At 39.6% G+C, this 19,708-nt stretch overlaps 1 protein-coding gene across 2 annotated transcripts in view; it reads left to right on the forward strand.

The window, feature by feature from the left end:
• smyd3 (SET and MYND domain containing 3) overlaps positions 1-19,708 on the forward strand; it is a 94,020-nt gene that overhangs the window by 56,172 nt on the left and 18,140 nt on the right. For both annotated transcript variants that reach the window (XM_030724340.1, XM_030724347.1), the window contains exon 6: positions 16,126-16,193. In XM_030724340.1, the coding sequence (XP_030580200.1) occupies positions 16,126-16,193 (68 nt within the window). The remainder of the gene's footprint in view (positions 1-16,125; positions 16,194-19,708) is intronic.

Genomic DNA, 19,708 nt, shown 5'->3' on the forward strand with positions numbered 1-19,708 from the left:
CAAATGCAAATGCAACAGTCTGCTAATGACCAAAGCAGTCACATTGAGATTTTTTGGTGCAGCACCCTCTTTGCGACTGATTTTACCTGGCGACAGCCACCAACCTCCAGCAGCCACTCATCAGCTGATTGGGAAATACACAACCAGAGGTTGCTGGGGGATTGCCAACAAGTCTAAGCCTATGTGACTGAGGCCTAAAACACAGACAATACAGAGGGAAGCAAAGACACAGAGACACTATCAAATTCCCAACCTTAAATAATGTTAGTCTGCCCATAGCTGAACTTATTTTTTATTACTTTGATAGTGTAAGAAAGCAGTGATCTCCACTGTCAAAATAACTAACAGTATTAGTTTGGTTTTTTTTTTTTATTATGAAAAGTATGAGTTTCACTGCTCCATCTCACAGTCATTGATCACCTGAGATTAAAACCTTTAGGATGTTTCAAATACCTGTAGCTGTATTCATGCTCATTTATAGACACACAAATGCACATACAGTGCTAGGCACAGATAAAGGTAACACCCCAAACCCTCACCACCAAGTCAGTGCTTCTCAGCATGTAAGATGTGTAGCCAGGGTAATACTGTTGAGTGTATTGTATCGCTGGAACCATTCAGGAATATTCAGGCACTTTTTGAAAATTTTTTTTAATTGATTTAAATGTAAGAAGCTTCCCAATAAAATTCAAATCTTAGGTTGTGTCTGCCTTTGCATTCCCCAAGGATTGAGAATGAAAGGGATGTTTTAGATAAAAGTTATGGGTACGGTAAATGTACGGTAAAAAGCCATTCAGAGCTGACTAACTGCTGCCTTCAGAGTGGAGGAGGAATTGCTATTCCCTCGTGAAACACCCTTTGATTCAGTCTACGGCAGAGCAGTCAAGCAGTAAAAACTGATTTTCTACAAAGAATGCTGCTCTGAAAACAATAACCTGCTCTTTTTATCATTACCCACCTCTAGTCATCTGATTGAACCAGCCAGCAGACTGTCTGCCAGGCTACCCTTTTTTTTTTCCTTTTCAATTCTTATTTCCTTGTTTACATGTTTTATATCTTGTTTCCCTTTTTCCTTGCTTTTCTTTTATTATTGCTCTGCCAAAAAAAAAAAAAAAAAAAAAACCCTGTAGTTTTAGAAAGGGAGTAGCAAGAGATGGAGCGGAAAGAAACAGAAACTAGATTGACCTCTCCGGTCACGTCTGTTTGAGAGCGGCAGTAATACCGTGTGTGCTGATGCCGTAGGCCACTCTAAGCTATGATTTCAGTATAAAGACAACTGTTCGTTTGAGTCTGTGTGTATAGCATGAAGGTTGTATTTAATAATCAGTGTTGGGTGTTGTGTAGCCTTCACCAGTTACAAAAGAAGAAAATGCTTCACCTTTTGAGAGCTTTTTCATTACATGTTACAGTTTAGTATTGGGTTACTAAACGGCCTGCTGAGTGTAGTTTATGGTTAGATGAATTGCTTCATGACTGCTTATTTTGTTTGTTTTATATTAGACTTTATAGTAGATGATAGAAGGTAAGGTTAGAGAGGTTCAGCCACAGCCTAAATAACACATTGGTCTCTGCTGTAGTGTTGTTCATCTCTGCCACCAGAACACACGGGGCCGCCTAAATCATTTTATGTTGCAAATAAGGTGAGAAATTTACCTTTAGTAAGCGAGACGGCCGAGTCAGGAATGTGTCATTAATAAAATGTTAGGGGAAAGTGAGCAAAAAAAACAATCAAAATCTTCTCCGTCTGGGGACATCAGAAATTTAGTGTTCCTGTTACTGCTCTGGAAGCACTTATAATTTTAACACATTTACACCAACACACACTACTTCTACAAGTTTACCGGCTCTGGTGTTTTGTAGTAATATAAAGAGTAGCACCACCAGTAACAGGCTAGTATGATTGTATGTATGTTATGTTCCACAAATGTGCTCCCACATAAACGTACACTTGTGATTTGAATGTGAGTGTGTGCATGTGTGTGCGCGTGTGTTTGTGTATAAACGAGTGGACTGGCTTAGTAGCTCATCAGCTGAAAATGTGCCAACTTAACAGAAACACATACAGGCTTTCTTTATCTCAGATATGATTGGGTATTGTACTGGAAATAAGTTATTATAGAGCAGGAGGCAATCTCGTGTTCGACTGCACACAGATTGAAGCTAATGGTGTGTGTGTGAGTGAAAAATTTGAGTTCTGTGTGCACGTATCACGTGAATACTGTATATTCTGTTGTGATGATGTGTGCACACAGATGTAGATGTGTCTGTGTGTGTCTGTTATACTGTGCACTTTCCAAAGCTGTTGCTTAGAGCAGCCCCCCCAAACACACACACACACACACACACACACACACACACACACACACACACACACACACAGCAGCTTTCACTCAGTGTTTTTCCCAGAGTGCACCTCTGTAATTCAGCTTGCATGTTTTTGTCACACTCAGCAACTTTCCTAATGAGTTGACTAACATGTTGAAGCAAATTTCTTCTTCTCCCTCCTCGTCTTTCTTGTATCACTCCTCTCTTGACTTGTTTATATTATTCCTAGTAATCTATTTCTTATATAAGAGATCTGTTGGTGACATTAGCAACAATGACTCGCCTCAATTTGAGGAGTTTCTTCCTTCTTTTTATGCTTTTAGGCCACCTTTTGAGTGAACTTTGTGAGTACCATTATAGCTGTGAGTTCTTCCTGCTTTTGCACAACTCCGGTGTGGGAACCATGGATTCCTCTGCCTCTCTTCCAGCAGAGATCATTCGGTCAGATCCTTCTGTTGGGAATTGGAGCCGGGCATCCAAACCATCTGGTGTGCAGAAAAGGGACAGATGTGGCGGCTCATGAAACAGTGCCACTGAAGGATACCCATTCCTACAGTTATGTCTCGCCAGTGTTCAGTCACTCTGCAACAAAGTTGATGAGCTCCATGCAAATGTCAAGTTCCTGACAGAGTATAACAAAGCCTGTCTGCTTGTTCTAACAGAAACGTGACTTAAAAAACAAGACTCTGATTCCGATCTGGAATCAGCTTTGGGAAATCCGTTTGCTTGGGCAGAGACTCCACAGTCACTGGTATATCACTCGGTGGAGGCTCGGGTCTCTTTGTCAACAAAAACTGGCATAAGACTGTGATCTTCAGGGAGACGTTACGCACGCCTGATATTGAACTTATGTCTGTATCCCTGTGACCCTTTCATTTACTGAGAGAATTCCTGCAGTTATTCATTACGCTTGTGCATATTCACCTGAAGGCCAATGACAACATAGGCTATGGTGGCTACAGAGCAAACGTCAGATGCATCAAACTTTGTTATGGGTGTTTTTTGTCACTGCAAACTAAGGAATCTTTGTGTAATTTTTACGGGACTTGTCCTACACAACTTTCAAGATGTCTGGACCTTTATTATTGATCTGTAAAGGAGGCATAGAAGTCTTTTCGTAGAGCTCCACTTGGTAGGTCTTTTGCATTTTTGGCCACAGCGGCTTTTGTCGGCAGTGGAAGGAGACAGGAAATGGGGGAAAGATACAGGGGAAGACACGCGGGCAAATTGACGACAGGCTGGGACTCAGAATCAGAAATACTTTATTTGAACCCACACCACTCGCACCACAGCGTGGCATATGTATGTGGTCGCCGGCTTCACCACTAAGCCACCTAGGCGCCCCCACTTTTTAGGTCTGACCATTATGTGTATTTGGTTCCACCCTACAAAACCACACCTGAGGAGAAACAAACTGGAATAAATATTAGTTCCTTTCTGGACAGAAGACTCAATCTAGCGACTGTAAGACTGCTCCAGCTGCACAAACTGGGACTTCTTTAAAAATACTTGTGCTGACCTGGATGTGCTCACAGAAACTATGTCTGCATACGTTACATTGTGTGAAGGTTTGATCGTCCCCCGGAAATCGATTTTCATTTATATAAATAAGAAACCATGGTACTCCAAATCTGTTAAAATCTGTTATCCAGCAAAATATCAGGTCCATCCAAGGGGATGTGAATAAATACAGGGAGATACAGAAGCAAATTAAAAAAAAACTCAGGCTTGCTAAATATAGTTAGAAAGACAAAGTTAAAAAAATGCTCAGTACTTGTAAATCACATCCAGCACGGGAGTGTGAAATCCATGAAGATGCTGCAGTCTAAATGGGTTCCGTTTTTTTTTTTTAAATGGAAAGTCTGATTTTGATTTTTCTAATGAACTGAACGTATTTTATAATAATTTTAACATCCATCCATTTAGTGAGGAACAGTCAGTTTTTAAATATCTAGCTCCTGTGCAAAATAGTGTGCAGATTATTGAGGATAAGGTCATAAAACACGTCCAACGTGAAGGACAGGAAAGGTCCTGGCCCTGTTAGCAGTGAAGGCTGAATCTTTAGGAACTTTCCTGAACTGTTACCAGCTATTTTATTTTACTTTTTATTTTTCATAGAGTTTTTCATTTTTGGAAAGAGTCCAAAAGTTGCCTTAAAGCAACACTCAAAAGTCACTGCAGGCCTGTGGCTCTTATATGTTTTATAATTAAATCATTTGAGGAGATTACCAGATCTGATTCTGGCACGCTTAGAAGATGCAGAGACTTTTGAATAACTTTTGAATGATTTTTCCTCAGCTTTTAATTGTAATCAACCCCACATCTTAGCAGGAAGACTTGAGAGGACTCATAACATTGATCCTGTCTTGAGATGTTGGCTTATGGATCTTTTTCCCCACTCCACTGGATTGCCACAAGTTTGTGTTCTTTCACCAATTTTATTTGTGCTGCATACTAATCAGTGCCAAAGCCAGTCTGTGAGGTGCTGTACTCTGAAGTTTGCAGATGACACAGTCATTGCTTCTCTTCTGAGTAAAGAAGACACGGATCATGGCTCTGCAGGGGGGATTTCACAAAGTGGTGCAAGTTGTCCTTCTTGGACATTAATGCATCACAAACTAAGGAGATGTTCTTGGATTTCACGAAGAATCCTACAACCATCTCTCCTGTGATGAATAAGGATGAGGCTGTTGAGTTCGGGCAGCAATATAAATACCTTGGCACTATAAGTGATGATAAGCTGACCTTTGAGCTTCAGGTGGAACCTGTCCATAGAAAAGCATTGTGGTTTTCATGACAGCAGTACTTCTATAAGAATGTTTTATTCCTGTTTTGTTGAACCTATTCTTACGTTCTCTGGCAGCTGGTGTGGGTCACTGAACCTAAGAAACAAAAAGAGAAACTTTCCAGCTGCCACACTTTAATCTGTATTCATCTGTTATAGCTTCCACTCCTTCCTTCCTTTCCTTTCTCACATTCTCCATCTGTGGTTGGCTGTTTTATGCTTGTTTAAACAGAGATGGACTCCTGGGGTGTGTGTTTATGTGTGCACTTGCATTACTCATGTTGTGGTGGCATAAGTCTGCAACATTGTGTTAACTCCTTTTCCTGTTGGAGAAAAAACAAAACCGTCATGTAAATCTATCATTAATCTCTAAGGTGCAGACTTGGTATAAGGTTTTATGAGTGAAGGTTATGGTAAAGGGTTAGTGAGTCTCCTAACTAAAACCAGGATTATACTTGCTTGTGAATGAGCACAAAGCTTGTGTGAACTCATAAATCAGATTACACAGTCACATTCTGTGGACATATCCTCATCATCTAGACAAAAAAGTCCCCATGACCTAAATTTGAAGTTTAAGACATTTAAGTTTAGGGTAAGTTTTGGGGATCAGTCAAGTAATAGTTATCGTGAAGGAGAAACTGTGCAAGTTTAAAAATGAGTTCCATGTCTATTATTATATCGGCATTTTATTTTATTATTTTATCTTTGTTTTTTCCTTTTTTTTTTTTTTTGAAAAACTGACCATGCGATATAACACACTCACACTGCACCATCATAAGATGGGTACATTGTGGTCAAAAAGAGGTGGACATGGGCAGCAACAATACAAGCACAAAATAATGGGTACTAAGGGGCACAAAGTGTGCCAGGAAAATATCCCTCACATCATGACACTGCCTGAATAAGCCCGAACAAGACAACATGGATCCATGCTTTCATGTTGTTTACACCAAATTCTGACCCTGCCATCTGAATGTCACAGCAGAAATTGAGACTCATCAGACCAGGCAACATTTTTGCAATCTTCTATTGTCTAATTTTTGGTGACCCAGTGTGAATTGTAGCCTCAGTTTCCTGCTCTTAGCTGGGCTTCTGCTGCTGTAGCCCTCCTGCTTCAAGTTTTGACATGTTGTAATCTCAGAGATGCTCTTGTATACCTTGGCAGTCATACATGGTTATTTTAGTTACTGTTGCTTTCCCATCATCTCAAAACACTCTGGACACTACGCTCTGTCCTCTGACATCAACAAGGCATTTTCAGCATTTTCACTGAGAGAACTGCCACTCACTGGATGCTTTCTCTCTTTGGACCATTCTTTCTTTAAATTCTAGAGATGGTTATGGGGGAAAGCCCAGGAGTTCAGCAATTTCTGAAATATTGTGACAAGCCAGTTTGGCACCAGCAGCCTTGCCATGTTCAGAGTTACTTAAATCACCTTTATTCCCATTTCTGATGTTCAGTTTGAACTTCATTAGGTCTTCTTGACCCTGATTTTGTCAGTCCAACTATAGAATAAAGATGCCAAAGGAAATCAATAGAATGTATTCACGGAGCTACAGGTGTCTCCCCCCATATCTTTCCCCCATTTCCTGTCTGTCTCCACTGTTGATAAAAGCCGCTGTGACCAAAAATGCAAAAAAAACAAAAAAAAAACATTGGTGATGGAGTTTCAATTTTTGACTTTTTTACAATTTTTACAAATTTTCGCAATTTTCAAGGAAACTGTACACTGATGTTTAATGTTCAATCGTTATTCCTACCTTATTTTGTTGGCCAATTCTTCTGAAACTTGGTATCAGTATTCAGTAGGCAAAGGTCTACAGAGTGTGTTGCAGATAGATTTTCAAATTTTTTCTTTCTTTCTTTCTTTATTTTTACAAATTTTTGAAATTTGTAATACCTTTTGGTTGACCTACAGCCAGATTAGTTTCCGTTCCAGTATATCTCATATTCCACTAGTAAAAACATTTGACAGCAGACCTCTATAGGCCTACAGGTCTCTTGATGATAGGAGCATGAATTGGTTCTGCCTAAACAATCAGTCAATCAATAAATTTTTGTAATCACCCTCATGATGTTCTTTAGAAAAAGAGCACCATGTAAAACCCTGCGATCATAGATTTTATTGATTTTCATTAAAAGGAAACTACTGTTCATTCATACTTGAAGTCAGCTGTGTTCAAGCGCTATGAAAAATTTTTGTCTGACAAAGTCTGGTCTGAAAATCTATTCAAATGGATGAGGATCATCTTACAAAAGAAAGACCCAAGACTTTCCTCTTCAGCAGAGGATAAGCTCATTAGAGTCACCAGAGATCCCCAATTAATGACACCTCAGCTTGGAGCTCACATCAATGGATCCCAGAGTTCAAGCAGCAGACACATCTCAGCATCAACTAATCAGGCTTTCATGCTGCAAAGAAGCCACTTCTGAAGGTGATTAGTTAGAAAATGAGAACTGCTTGGGCTGAGAAAATTTAGATTGTTTAGGGAATGCCATGAGTTTGTCCTAACACTGACTATTTGAAGAATCTTTAACTTGTTAAGTTTTAACTTTTTAAAATAATTTCGTAATTTCAGTGTTTAGTTTTCAGTGCAATGAATGAGTGTCCAGAAATTTGACTGATTCTCTATGTGCACGCAACAGTGTCACAGTGAAGGAAAAGATGTTTAGCATTGCCCCCCCCCCCCCCCCCCCCCCCCCCCTGTATTTCCACTGAGTTTGTCTGCCTGTCTATTGAGAGATGAAAGAACCATGATTAGGTCATAAATACTTTATCAAAGCATTAATAGTCCACACATACACAAATGCACAGAACACACTCAGATATGGCCTTTGATTGGGTCTGATGGCCTTTGTAGTTCTCCCCAGAGTGACAGTAATTGAACCGATTCCAACAACATTAAAGACATAAACCACCCAGTCACAAGTTTTTTGAGGCTACATGACAGGACAAAGCAAACCAATGCAATGCCTCGATGTGAAATGACAGGACCTCCCGCTCTCCACCATCCCAACCTCCCCCATCCATCCACTTAGAGATGTGCGATCCGTATTTGCTTCCAAAATGTCACTGGAATCATTTTGATCTGCCCCTCCTGCCTGAATACTTAATACCAGCACAGACATTCACAATCCTGTAGCTGGCTGTAGTTTACTGTAGGCATACAGGTTAGTCTTTCTGAAAAGGAGGCACGTATTGGGACAGTGATGCCTCACATAACTGTTCTTTGTTTTTAGCTTTGAAAGGTCTTTAATATTTTGAGGTTAGTTATGAAATCAAATTCATCACAAAGTTAAGAATTTGATGTAAAAATTCTTATTTTTTCCCCATAAAAGAGTTGGATGGCTTTGTGAACTTGCATGTATGGCCTGAGTAAAAGAATACTCACTGACAAATAGATACATATTAATCAATCTTAGTAAAATTCAAGGCAGTAATTACTTATCTCTGAATTTACGACAGTTTTACAAAGTAAGATTAATGTTTGTCTTTGTAAGCTCTATTCATGACCTTACTGGTAGGTACCTGAAATAGAATTGGGATGTGTAGTTTGTGTATTTATTCCTCTCACAGACTGTGACATCTTTGATCTTATTTTCTGTTTTCCACATCACCGGCTTCTCACCACGCCCTTCTCCCACAGTCGTCTTTCCGCACCTCTGTTTCTTTCTCATATTTATAATTTCTCAAGGTTTCAACCAAAACTAATCAACAGAAATGTTTCGACAGTAAGAAAAATAATGGATCAAACAAATAAATGGATGCAGATTGAGATTTTCTGCACCCGTTTGCTGCAGACAGGAAGACAATTTCCTAAAAGATAAACCAAACTAACTTTAATTCTGAAGAAAACACCTCCAGGCAAAATCTATGCTTTGGTAATTGTGTAATTCTCCACAGTGGGTATGCCAATATCTGAATCCTATCAGACCTCTAATCTCCATTAAGTGCTTGCTGTTATTTGCTACTGGGCTTCTTTCAATTTATTTTGTGAAATACAATTCATTCGCTTCAGATTGATATAAAGTAGCCTCGTAGACACTGGAACATTTCTGTGTTACATCTCTGACGAACTGGACCCTTCTCACAAACACTCAACTGCAGTGTCAACTCATATGAACTCACACTCACAGCTGTAAAGGAGACTCATTATTAACAGGGAGAGTATAAATAAACAGGAGGCTCTCACCATCTCTCAGAGTGATACAATCATCACCATGGTTACTGATGGACAGTATATATGCATATCTGTGAAGTCAGAGTACCCGCTGTTTCTTTGCAAATTAATAACACCTCTAAAACTGATTGTATTTCCTGTAGGTACAGCTAGATATAATTATTTTAAAAATGCCATTTATTTTCTTGATTATATGCTTCATCTTTATGTGACACAGTGATGTGTGGATTATAGTACCGAAAGACTTAAAATGCAGGATCCAGGAGGCAGAGAGCTAAAGCTGAGCTGAAGTGACCTTATTGGTGATACGAAGTCCAAAAATAACAAAGTCCAAGGGATGAGAGGAAAAAACTGTATCTGGAAACATGAGGGACTAGGGCTGCAGACAGGAAAGAAGACAAAGAAGAGGACAAAACTCTTTATACCAGTCACGACGATCAGGATAACCACAAGAACATGAACATAAAACAGGACTCAAACTCATGTTTAGAAACCTAGAATCTGAAACTGAAATTCACAGCAAATCCTGGGATGCTTTAAGATGCCACATAACAGTGAAAAGTGATTCCATACATCTATATCTTATCTATCATGTACCAGTTTACCGAGTCCAGGTTTGGTGGTAGCAGTTTAAACAGAACTGCATTATTGTCCTCCCCACCCACTTTCTCCTTCCAGGGTGATACTGAGGTGAGGTGAAGCCTGTCGGGAGACGCAGTCTAGTGTGTCCTGGTCTGCTCTGGGTTTTTCTTCTGTTATATGTTTGAAACACCTTGCCTGAAAGACATCTAAGAGAGATTCTAGACAGATGCCTGAACCACCTCATTTGGCTCCTTTCCACATTAAGGAGCTGCAGCTTTACTGTGAGCACCTCTTCGTTTGACTGAGCTCCTCACCTTATCTGAAGGGGTGAGCCCTACCTGCAGGATCTAATTTTTTTCAGCCACTTTGAACAGTTCGTGGCCGTAGGTGAGTGTAGGAATGTAGATTGACCAGACTGCTGTCACAGTGTCACTGCTGACATCGCATGGATCCTTCTGTCAGTCTCCAGTTCTGTACCTCACCCACTCTTCCACAGCTCAGGATGATATATTCACTTTTTACTTTGCCCAACATACTCCAAAGCAGATATTCAAGAAAACTTGCAAATATTGACATTTGAAAAGGTGCTACCAGATACTTTTTGGCTGTTTTTGAACTAGCGGGGTATCAGTCAAATTACTGATTTTAGTGCTTAAGTAATAAAAACAAGCAAAGGTCTACATTTTACTCCAGTTTTTACAGTTCAGAGGCAGCAGAGTATCTTCAGTTCAGCAGCTGTTCACACTTCACATTACAGAACTGTTGAGACTAAAGAGCAGGCTATAATGACTGTTACATTAAATGTTTCTGTGTGCTGACTCAGATCTCTTTCTAAGCTGGCTGATTTGAGGTTCTGCATCTGTAGCACAGTAAGAAACAGGTAGAGAGGTGTAGAGTCAGGGAATGAGAAGAGGTAGACTTTTAGGAAAGGCAGGGCTTGAGTCATAAGATTATGTGTATGTGTTGCTATTTGGGATGCAAAAGATGTCCAACAACCAGCTCTGCAGATGTGGCTTTTCTACAAGATTGATTGTTTCCCCCAGGGAGGGAAATGGTGAGTGTAAGACAGAGAAAGATGTATGCCCAGCTCAGTGCCTTCCAGTATTTGTTTAAATGTTCTTCCCTCTATCTCTGCTGTCAGTAACCAATGCAGCCTTTTCCTAATAAGGTGAAAATAGCAGGGTACTCAAATACCCCCTTTCTTTTAGAACACAGGATAATAAACATTGTTACGTAGTTACAGTTGCCTCAGCCTTCTCTTATTAACAAGTTTATATGGTCTATTTAATGCTACAGTCACACTCGAGAAAACCGTAGTTATAGACCATAGCACAACCAAAATTATTGCAACCGTGTGCAATGAACTTGCAATTTTGTTGCCTTTGAAATGGCATTTCAAAGATGGGGACCAGGTCCACCTCCACTCACAAGCCATTTTCAGAGTGAGTTTGGTGCATCAAGACGGCAATAAAATGGCAATGAACTTGCAATTTTGTTGCCTTTGAAATGTAGCTTCGAAGACGGGGACCAGGTCTAACACCACTCACAGTCATTTGCCATTTTCAGAAGGGTTTTGGTACACCAAAATGGTGATAAAGTTGCGATAAGATGGCGTCTATCAGGTTGCAATTGAATGGGGTGAAGCTGGCAGTTGTATCCATCCATTATCTTCTGCTTGTCCAATTCAGGGGACTGGACAGGTCTCCAGTTTGTCGCAGGGCTAACAGAGAGAGACAGACAGCCATTCACACTCACATTCACATTTATGGGCAATTTAAAATCAACAATTAACCTAACCCCATAACCTAAATGCATATCTTTGGACTGTGGGAGGAAGCCCGAGTACCTGGAGAGAACCCCCACAAATACAGGGAGAACATACAACCTGCACGCAGATGGTGGATTTGAACCCAGGACACTTCTTGCTGTGAGGCAACGCTAACCACTGTGCCATTGTACTGTATACAACCTGTTTGTGATAAGTCAGTGAAAATCGCAAATCTGCTGCTACTACTTAGATTCAGAGTGCAGCTAGAACCTCATAGGTCTGAAACAGGAATTCATCCACAAACTGTGATGTAGTTGCTGTAGGACTGCGATTTATAAGCAAAGTGACATAGGCTCTTGGCAACTTGCTTTTATATATTAATATAAGCAGATTCCAACTGGTTGAGTTGAGTCCCCTAGTATAAAGACACATGTTGCAGATGAATTGTGCTAATGGGTGCAGACTGACTGTGATCTGTCTGCGTTCATAAATTAGATGACAATTATTTGCAAACCTTTGCCAAACCTGTCAGTGATTGCAATCAGTCCGAGTCTGACTGTGACTGTTTGAAGACAGGTTGCCTCCCACCAGATTACTTGGGAAGTCGACTTGCAATCGAAAGTGGTGAAACAGAAATTAAAGGTGTTGCACACTCAACCTTTAGGCAACCTGCTCACTGCAACTACTTGCAATTGGATGCCAAAATGGAAAAATTTCTGTGCAATCACAAGTCAACCATCAATCTTTCCATAAGCCATAATTCCAGTTTGATCTGAAACAGTTAAGGTAAAAAGGAGGACCTACAGTACTTTATGTAAAATTTCAAAAAGTTTTTTGTGTTCTTTTGTTATATGTATTGATGTTCGTTGACGAATAACCCAGATAAAGCTATGACACCAGCCTCATATGAACTGGTAAGAATTTGTTAGTTTCTGGTTTTGGTATAAATGACAAACACTGCCTGGTTCAAGCTTCACAAACATGAGACTTTGTTGTTTTGTTTACATCACTTTAGACTGAGTATCTTTGGATTTTAGACTCTGGGCCATACAAAACAAGCTGTGTTAAGGGGGGTTTTTTGAGGGGGGGGGGGTGCTGTGAACAGCATTGCTATCATAATTTTCTGATATGTTCCAGCCTAGTGGAAAATGAAGAAAATAAATTAACAAAAGTCCTGGTGAATTATTGCATGAAAGGGGTATGCATGTGTTTGGGACAATGGGCTTTACTGGTTGAAAGCATAAACACCATTGTTTATTAAGGAGCATTACATATTACAGTATTTTCCACACATGCATTTGTCAACTGTCATCCATAACAAAGAAATCAGAGCCGACTTTCTCACAAAAAACAGGACACTGATGTTCTCATATGGGTGATGTTTAATTCATCAAATGAAGATCTAATGAAAGTATTTAATTGTTCTCTCTCGATGTATTGGGATTCATATAGAACATTTGGCTCTGCTGTAAGATGCATCTGTACTGTGTGCTTTACAGCACAGATGATAAATGTCTACGAATAACAATACATGAGATGAAGAAAGAAGTGTGTGTGTGTGTGTGTGTGTGTGTGTGTGTGTGTGTGTGTGTGTGTGTGTGTGTGTGTGTGTGTGTGTGTGTGTGTGTGTGTGAACAAGAGAGGAGTGAGAGAGAGGAAGATTTGGACCAAGATTTTTCATTTTGTGGTGAATCCGTTGAGTAAAAAACCCTCATTTCCCACGGGGCCTGACTCTAATGGTGTTTATTACAACTGCAGATTCAAATCGAATCAGTTTTAAAGTGTTCTGGTTTGAATATCAGCAGGATGGGAAGCATCTGTCTGGGGCTGACTTTAAATCTCACCCTCCCTCCCTGCACATCTCTACTTCTCTTTAACTTTTAAGCCAAAGTAAGACTTATTTATCTGCTTTCTGCATAGAGCAGAGAAACAGACCGAACTCATACAAACGCACACGACAACCAGCACATGCACAAACGCACTTGTTTACCAGCACCGGCTCAGTAATTGACATATCAAAGACAGCTGTGCCGATTTTTTTTTTTTTTTTTTTAAGTTTTCAATTCTTTTCTAACTTCTTTTGTTTTAGAGTGTTTATTGGTGTTTTCTCCCTTATCAACTGTGTCTCTCTCTTTTAAACAACTCTTCAGGCAAGTTATTATTCAAACCGTGTCTGCGCCAACTCTGCCAGCTGAAAGAAGCAAACCATCTCTCTCCCCAGTTTGAAATTTCTCCTCTGTCGCCTGAAAGCTTTGGCTTGTTAATTTATTTGTTCCTGACATATGTCCTTTATATTATGCAGACCACCCCGATGCATTGTGAGAGGTTTATATACACAAGTGCTAAAGCATATCCTGAGGTGTACAAAATTCCACACTAATGTGTATTTATTGTGCAGAGATGGCGTGTCAGATTTTTTTTTAGTACGTCTGAAACCCAATAGTATGCGAGGTGGGGAATAATTGAGTATACCAGCAGTGGACGATACACCCCCATAAACATCCCACAGAAGATATTAGTGGCTGAAACAGACATTATGTATACAGGCATGTTCTTGGAACAAAACAAAGCCCAGAATAATAACAAGATTACAGGGTTTCTTATGGCTCAAAATGGGCCTTTGGGGTTGATTTCGCACATAGACATGTATATATTTATAGCAGTGAGTCTGTGTTACCTTACGTAGCAGAGGTATATAATTTTTTCCTGTTATTAAAAACCTTTTAATAAACAAAAATGCATTTTATGCTTGATAAATTAAACCTCACTTAAACTGGTTAATTAGTTCATTTTTTTAACCATAGTTCTGGTCTTTGTTCTTGGTGAGCACCAGCATTTTTTTTATATGGAGAAAAAAAAAATCCCTCAACTACAGTAAGATATTTAAACTAAATATTATCATTATCATATTCCCAAGCTCAAAATGACCATCTTTACAATGTCAACATGTGTCTTATGATTTAAGTTCTACCAGAGAACCCACACAAGTACGGCGAGAACATGCAAACACCACACAGAAAGGCCCCAACAGGCTGGTGGATTTGAACACAGAACTTTCTTTCACAGTGTTGTAACCACTACAGTATTGTGGTCCTTAAATATTCAAAAACTTTAGCAAATCAACCCATAAATAGCCAAAACCATTTGTGATTTAAATTTGGCCACTATCGCCTTCAAACTTGTCTCTTTGTCAAGCACTGTGCCATTCCCAGTGCTTCCGCTATATTTAGATCACTCTCTGGAAGATTTATTTTGACCTCCTGCAAATATGTGTCTGTCCGCTGTGTCAATTCAATGACCCTTCAGCTTGAATTCCCTTTTTGGGGAAGAGGACAAAGTCGCAGGTAGCCAAATGCAGTGAGTGGGGCTGGTGCTGAGTGAGGATTTTGTTGGTGTGACCAAAAAATTTCTGTGCAATGTGCTTTGACAGAGTATATGATGGCACAGTGAAATATGGTATACTTCAGACCATTACAGTAGAATGTGCTGACAGTCTAACCTTGGAGTCGACTTCACTGTGCACAATTCATAAATGTCAAAGATAATTAAAAAAAAAAAGAGTTCTCCTGACCTGATGTGTCTTCCTGGAGCTTGCACACTGCAGGTTCTTCCACTGAAAAATAAGTCATCACATTTATAGCTGAAGGTCTGTGGCTCATTTACTAATATAAACACAAAAGTGGTCATGACAGGATTTCCAGGGAGCCATCTTGTGAGACTGATAGGTTCATATCTTTGTCAGAATTTGTAAAATTGTTAATTGTTACATTTGGACCAAAATGGTGGACTGCCAACGTAGAGTCATCCTGCTTTCATGGGAAAAAGGTGTGTCAGTATGGTTGCTGGTAGAAAATAACAGAAATGAATTGATACAGGTTCTCATTTAAAAAAAAAAAAAATCTTAGTACTAATAACCATCTTGTCTCAACAGTAAACTGTGTTGTCAGTAAAACTGTTGATGTTCCCGCAAATACATTTTTCCTAAGATGTCCTAGTGGCACTTGGGTTTTCCTCCTCATCTCTCTTCATAGTAACTTTGGTTACTGCTATTTTTTTTTCTTTCATTTAAAAAAAAAATACTCTACATTGCATTTAAAATATTTTTCACAGGCACGTGGGGAAACAAAAACATTTCATTTTTTTGTATTAAATATTATTGTACAGGATCACTGAAAGATTTTTCTGTGTTGATGCAAAAAAATTTTTTACAGGCATGTCTTTATATTTCAAAACCCCTTCAGTTTTCTTTTAAAGAAAGATTTTTACTGGCTGGAAAAATAACCAGGTGGTAATTTTACACAATCTAGGCCCCTGCTTCACAAAGCATGTCAGGTTTCAGTACCGCTGGAATTTTGCAGGTGTCAAAGATATGTAAAAGTGTTCAGAACTTAGGATGAAAGGTACTGTTCATTTCCTGAAGCAGTTTAACAAATAATCACTCACTCTTTTGTCTCCACGTCTTTACCCTCTTTCTCTCCTTTAGGTGACATGTAATTGTTTCACCATCAGTGACGGGGAGCTGCAGGAGATTGGAGCTGGCCTGTATCCAAGGTAACAAAGGGCAATGTGAGGCGCATACACATCTAAAAAGCGTCATTAATTTCAATCTAGCTCGTAATCCTTGTTAGATGGTACTCTTACTTGTAAAAAAAAAAAAAAAAAACCACAAAATTTAAAAGCTGCATAGACTTACCTGCCCCATCACTGCACCCTAACCAGCCCCACCCATCCTGTAGCTGCTCAGTTTTAAAGCCCCGCTTGCGTGCCTCGCTGTTTTCCTGACAGTTCTTTGAAGCACAAGGAAGAAGGGGGATATCGAGGGAGTGAAATTTTTAGCTGTGAAGCAAAAAAAAAAAAAACTGAAAATGAATGTTGACAATATATAATGCTGTTAGAGGAAGACAGGAGCAAAAGGAGAGCCAGAATTCATAGAGAAATGCTGGGTTTGACTCCAACTGATGTGTGATGTGTGTGTTTGTTGTCTAGAATAGGGGAGTCAGACACACAATGTTTGTATGACTGTCATTTGCTGACATAATCCAGGTTTTCATTGGCGCTGGGTACAGTCTGGATTTTAGGCGTGGTGGTGGTTGGCGGCATTTGGGATTATTCATTGTTTTTAACCATTATCCTTGTCACATTTCACCAAACAATATGTTGGAGATTTAATAATAATAATCATTTCTTTTTTGCAACAGTATCTCTAGGTTGATGGAAATTATATATTGCTGCCAGTTAGTGTAATGTAAATGGTTAATGTGAATTTCTGTGCATGCAGTCTGTGTAGATTTGCAACAGACAGCAACAGATTTGCAATTTTCTAATTTAACAATTTTCTAAAGATTACTAATTTATCACAGTTAATTACTGTAATATCACAAACAATTTACATGTGATTGCCAACTTGACTCCATTTAGTTACAGACTGATAGGAGACTGATTCCATCTTATTGCTGTTTTATCACTGACTTGAGGCACCAAAGTTGCTTTGAAGATGGCAACTGTCTGCGAGTGGTTACAGACCTGGTCTCTGTCTTTGACCAAACCATTTCATAGGCGATGTACGCAGTTGCAATAATTTTGGTTGTGCCGCAGTGTCCAACCACTGTTTTCCCTTGTCTGACTGTAGTATTAACCTGTCATAAAGTGTGTAAGTAGGCCCACTTTAAGTAGAACCATTGTCAAAATGTTGTTCACTTTCTCGGCTGTTCTAGAAAGGGAAATGTCGGCTAGAGACAGGGTTGCACTGGCATCTCTTCTTATCACTGCAGAGTTGGTCTGGACACCAGGCTAGAGTAAAAACTAGAAGACTCCATACCACAGTTAGGCTCCATAACTCTGCAAGGGTAACACAGGTACAGTAGCTCTTCAAAAATCTGGTATTTTGCAGAATTTGAATATCTGTCTTACACCAATCACATAAATGTTTGTTCAAACGCTGTTCAAGTGTGTGTAAACTCCACCCTAAACCCAAAACCAAGTCTCGAAAAACCCCTTGGCCTGATTTAGGGAAGTGAGCACCAGTCACAGTGCCCTCAGTCAGATGGTTTAAAACTCAAAAATGGTGCTCATAAATTAGTTGTACGAATACACACTCTGAGAAACATGCAGCAAGGCGATACTGTATGCACTGTAATCCGTGTATTGAATCCCTGGTGAATGGGGTGGGATTTGGCCTTGTGTTATACATGTCGTTAGTGCTGCTACACACACACACACACACACACACACACACCCACCCACACACACACGCTGCAGGTATTCCCGCCAGTTTATCTGCATGGTGTTGAGATGTCAGATGGTCACAGTGGCATTACCAAAGCTCAGCGACACCACGTGTGTCTATGCACGATTTGTGTTGTAACTCATCCATAAATAATGGGCCCGTTCTCAGAATGGTCCCCCTGCCTATTCAAATTTTGGGTTGCCTAGCAACCATGGGTTTGCTGAAGAGAGGGGAGATTACTATGGTGAAGACTACACCTCGGTTCGTCTCACCGTTTTACTGCTCATTTTTCGTGTCTGCTATATTTCAAAAACTCTTTTTCTCATCTCTGACTTTCTTGTCCTCCTCAGCTGCGCTCATCCGTACCATAACACTCTTTCAGTGCTAATTGGCCTATTGACAACATGTGAAATCCTCTGAGCTCTCTATCAAAAGCAATGCGATTCAGAGTTGAATTGATAGCATAGATTACTTGTAATCCCCTTCAAATGTGTATTTTATAGCATCTCACTTTCGTTCCCATGTGACTGGAGACAAATTCTCACAGGGGTACACTGAAACAAGAAGAAATTACTTGATAATATAACAAAGATCTGATAGACGTTTATGAGATGCACACTTTTGAGACATGTCACCTGGCTGTGTTAGAAATTAAAAGTAAACAGCATTTTCTCAGCCTCTATGGGATAATAGAAGTATGGTTTCCATTAGGTTACATTGCCTGAAAGTGCCTAAAGAGGCAAGTCTTCCAACCTAACCAGTAAAGTTGAACCAACATAAATTTAACCCTCTACGCTCTAAAATAAACTTCCTCTATCAATTAAAAATTGGGCCTCTATTGGCACACTTTTCACTTTCTTTCTTTTTATGCTATTAGTTTAACATTTTAGGAGGCCCTAAAATGAGGAGGGAGGAGTCCCCGTGGTAGATTCAGGACAGGCTGGGGAGATTATATCTCTCGGCTGGCCTGGGAACGCGTTTCAGTCCCTCCGGATGAGCTGGAGGAGGTGGCTGGGGAGAGGGAAGCCTGGGCTTCTCTGCTTAGGCTCCTGCCCCACGACCTGGCCCTGGATAAGCAGAAGAGAATGGATGGATGGATGGATGGATGGATTTTAGTATTTGATATGTGTTTCATTTTTCTAATTAGTCTTCATTTTAATCTTCTTCTACTGCATATGTAACTTGACTTGATTTTTAATCAAGTTCAGATTTCTGCATCCACACTGCCCGAGCTCAGATTTGACGATAGATTCAATCATGAACACGTTTTCCTTTAACTTGAAGGGCAGCATTTAAAACCTTTAAATCAAGGGTGCACTGGAGCTGTCTAGTCTAGTCTGTCTAATTTTGACAAAATGAAGTAAAATCTTTAAATTAAAAAAAAAAAGATTTTCTTGATTTATGCCATTGAACCACAGCAGCTAAAAAACTTCTTTCTATAGCAGGTTTATTTAAAGCAGGTGATTCTGGTTTAAGTCTTTAAATTGTGAATTTTAGGTTTAATGCTGCTGTGTTAAGTACTTCAATGAACCAAGTCTTCACACTAAGAAAAGAATCAATTATGAAATAAAGATGCAGACAATAGAAACAAAGAGATGACATGTCTAAGCTTTTTCCATAGTTTAATTCCAGTTATAATTAAGGATAATAGTCCTGCACTATCTGTAATCTCACACAATATTTCACTCTCCGCCCTGCTACTGCAACAGTTAGTCTCAGTTAGTGTGAGCCGATACTGTTAATGTGAGATGTGGTTTAGTTAATTAATCTAATTAGTATGCTAATGAGCCTCTTTCTATCAGATAAAAGCATCGTTTGGAGCACTTGATTTCTAGTTGAT

This window comes from Archocentrus centrarchus, chromosome 3, assembly GCF_007364275.1.
Source record: "Archocentrus centrarchus isolate MPI-CPG fArcCen1 chromosome 3, fArcCen1, whole genome shotgun sequence".
Taxonomy (NCBI): domain Eukaryota; kingdom Metazoa; phylum Chordata; class Actinopteri; order Cichliformes; family Cichlidae; genus Archocentrus; species Archocentrus centrarchus.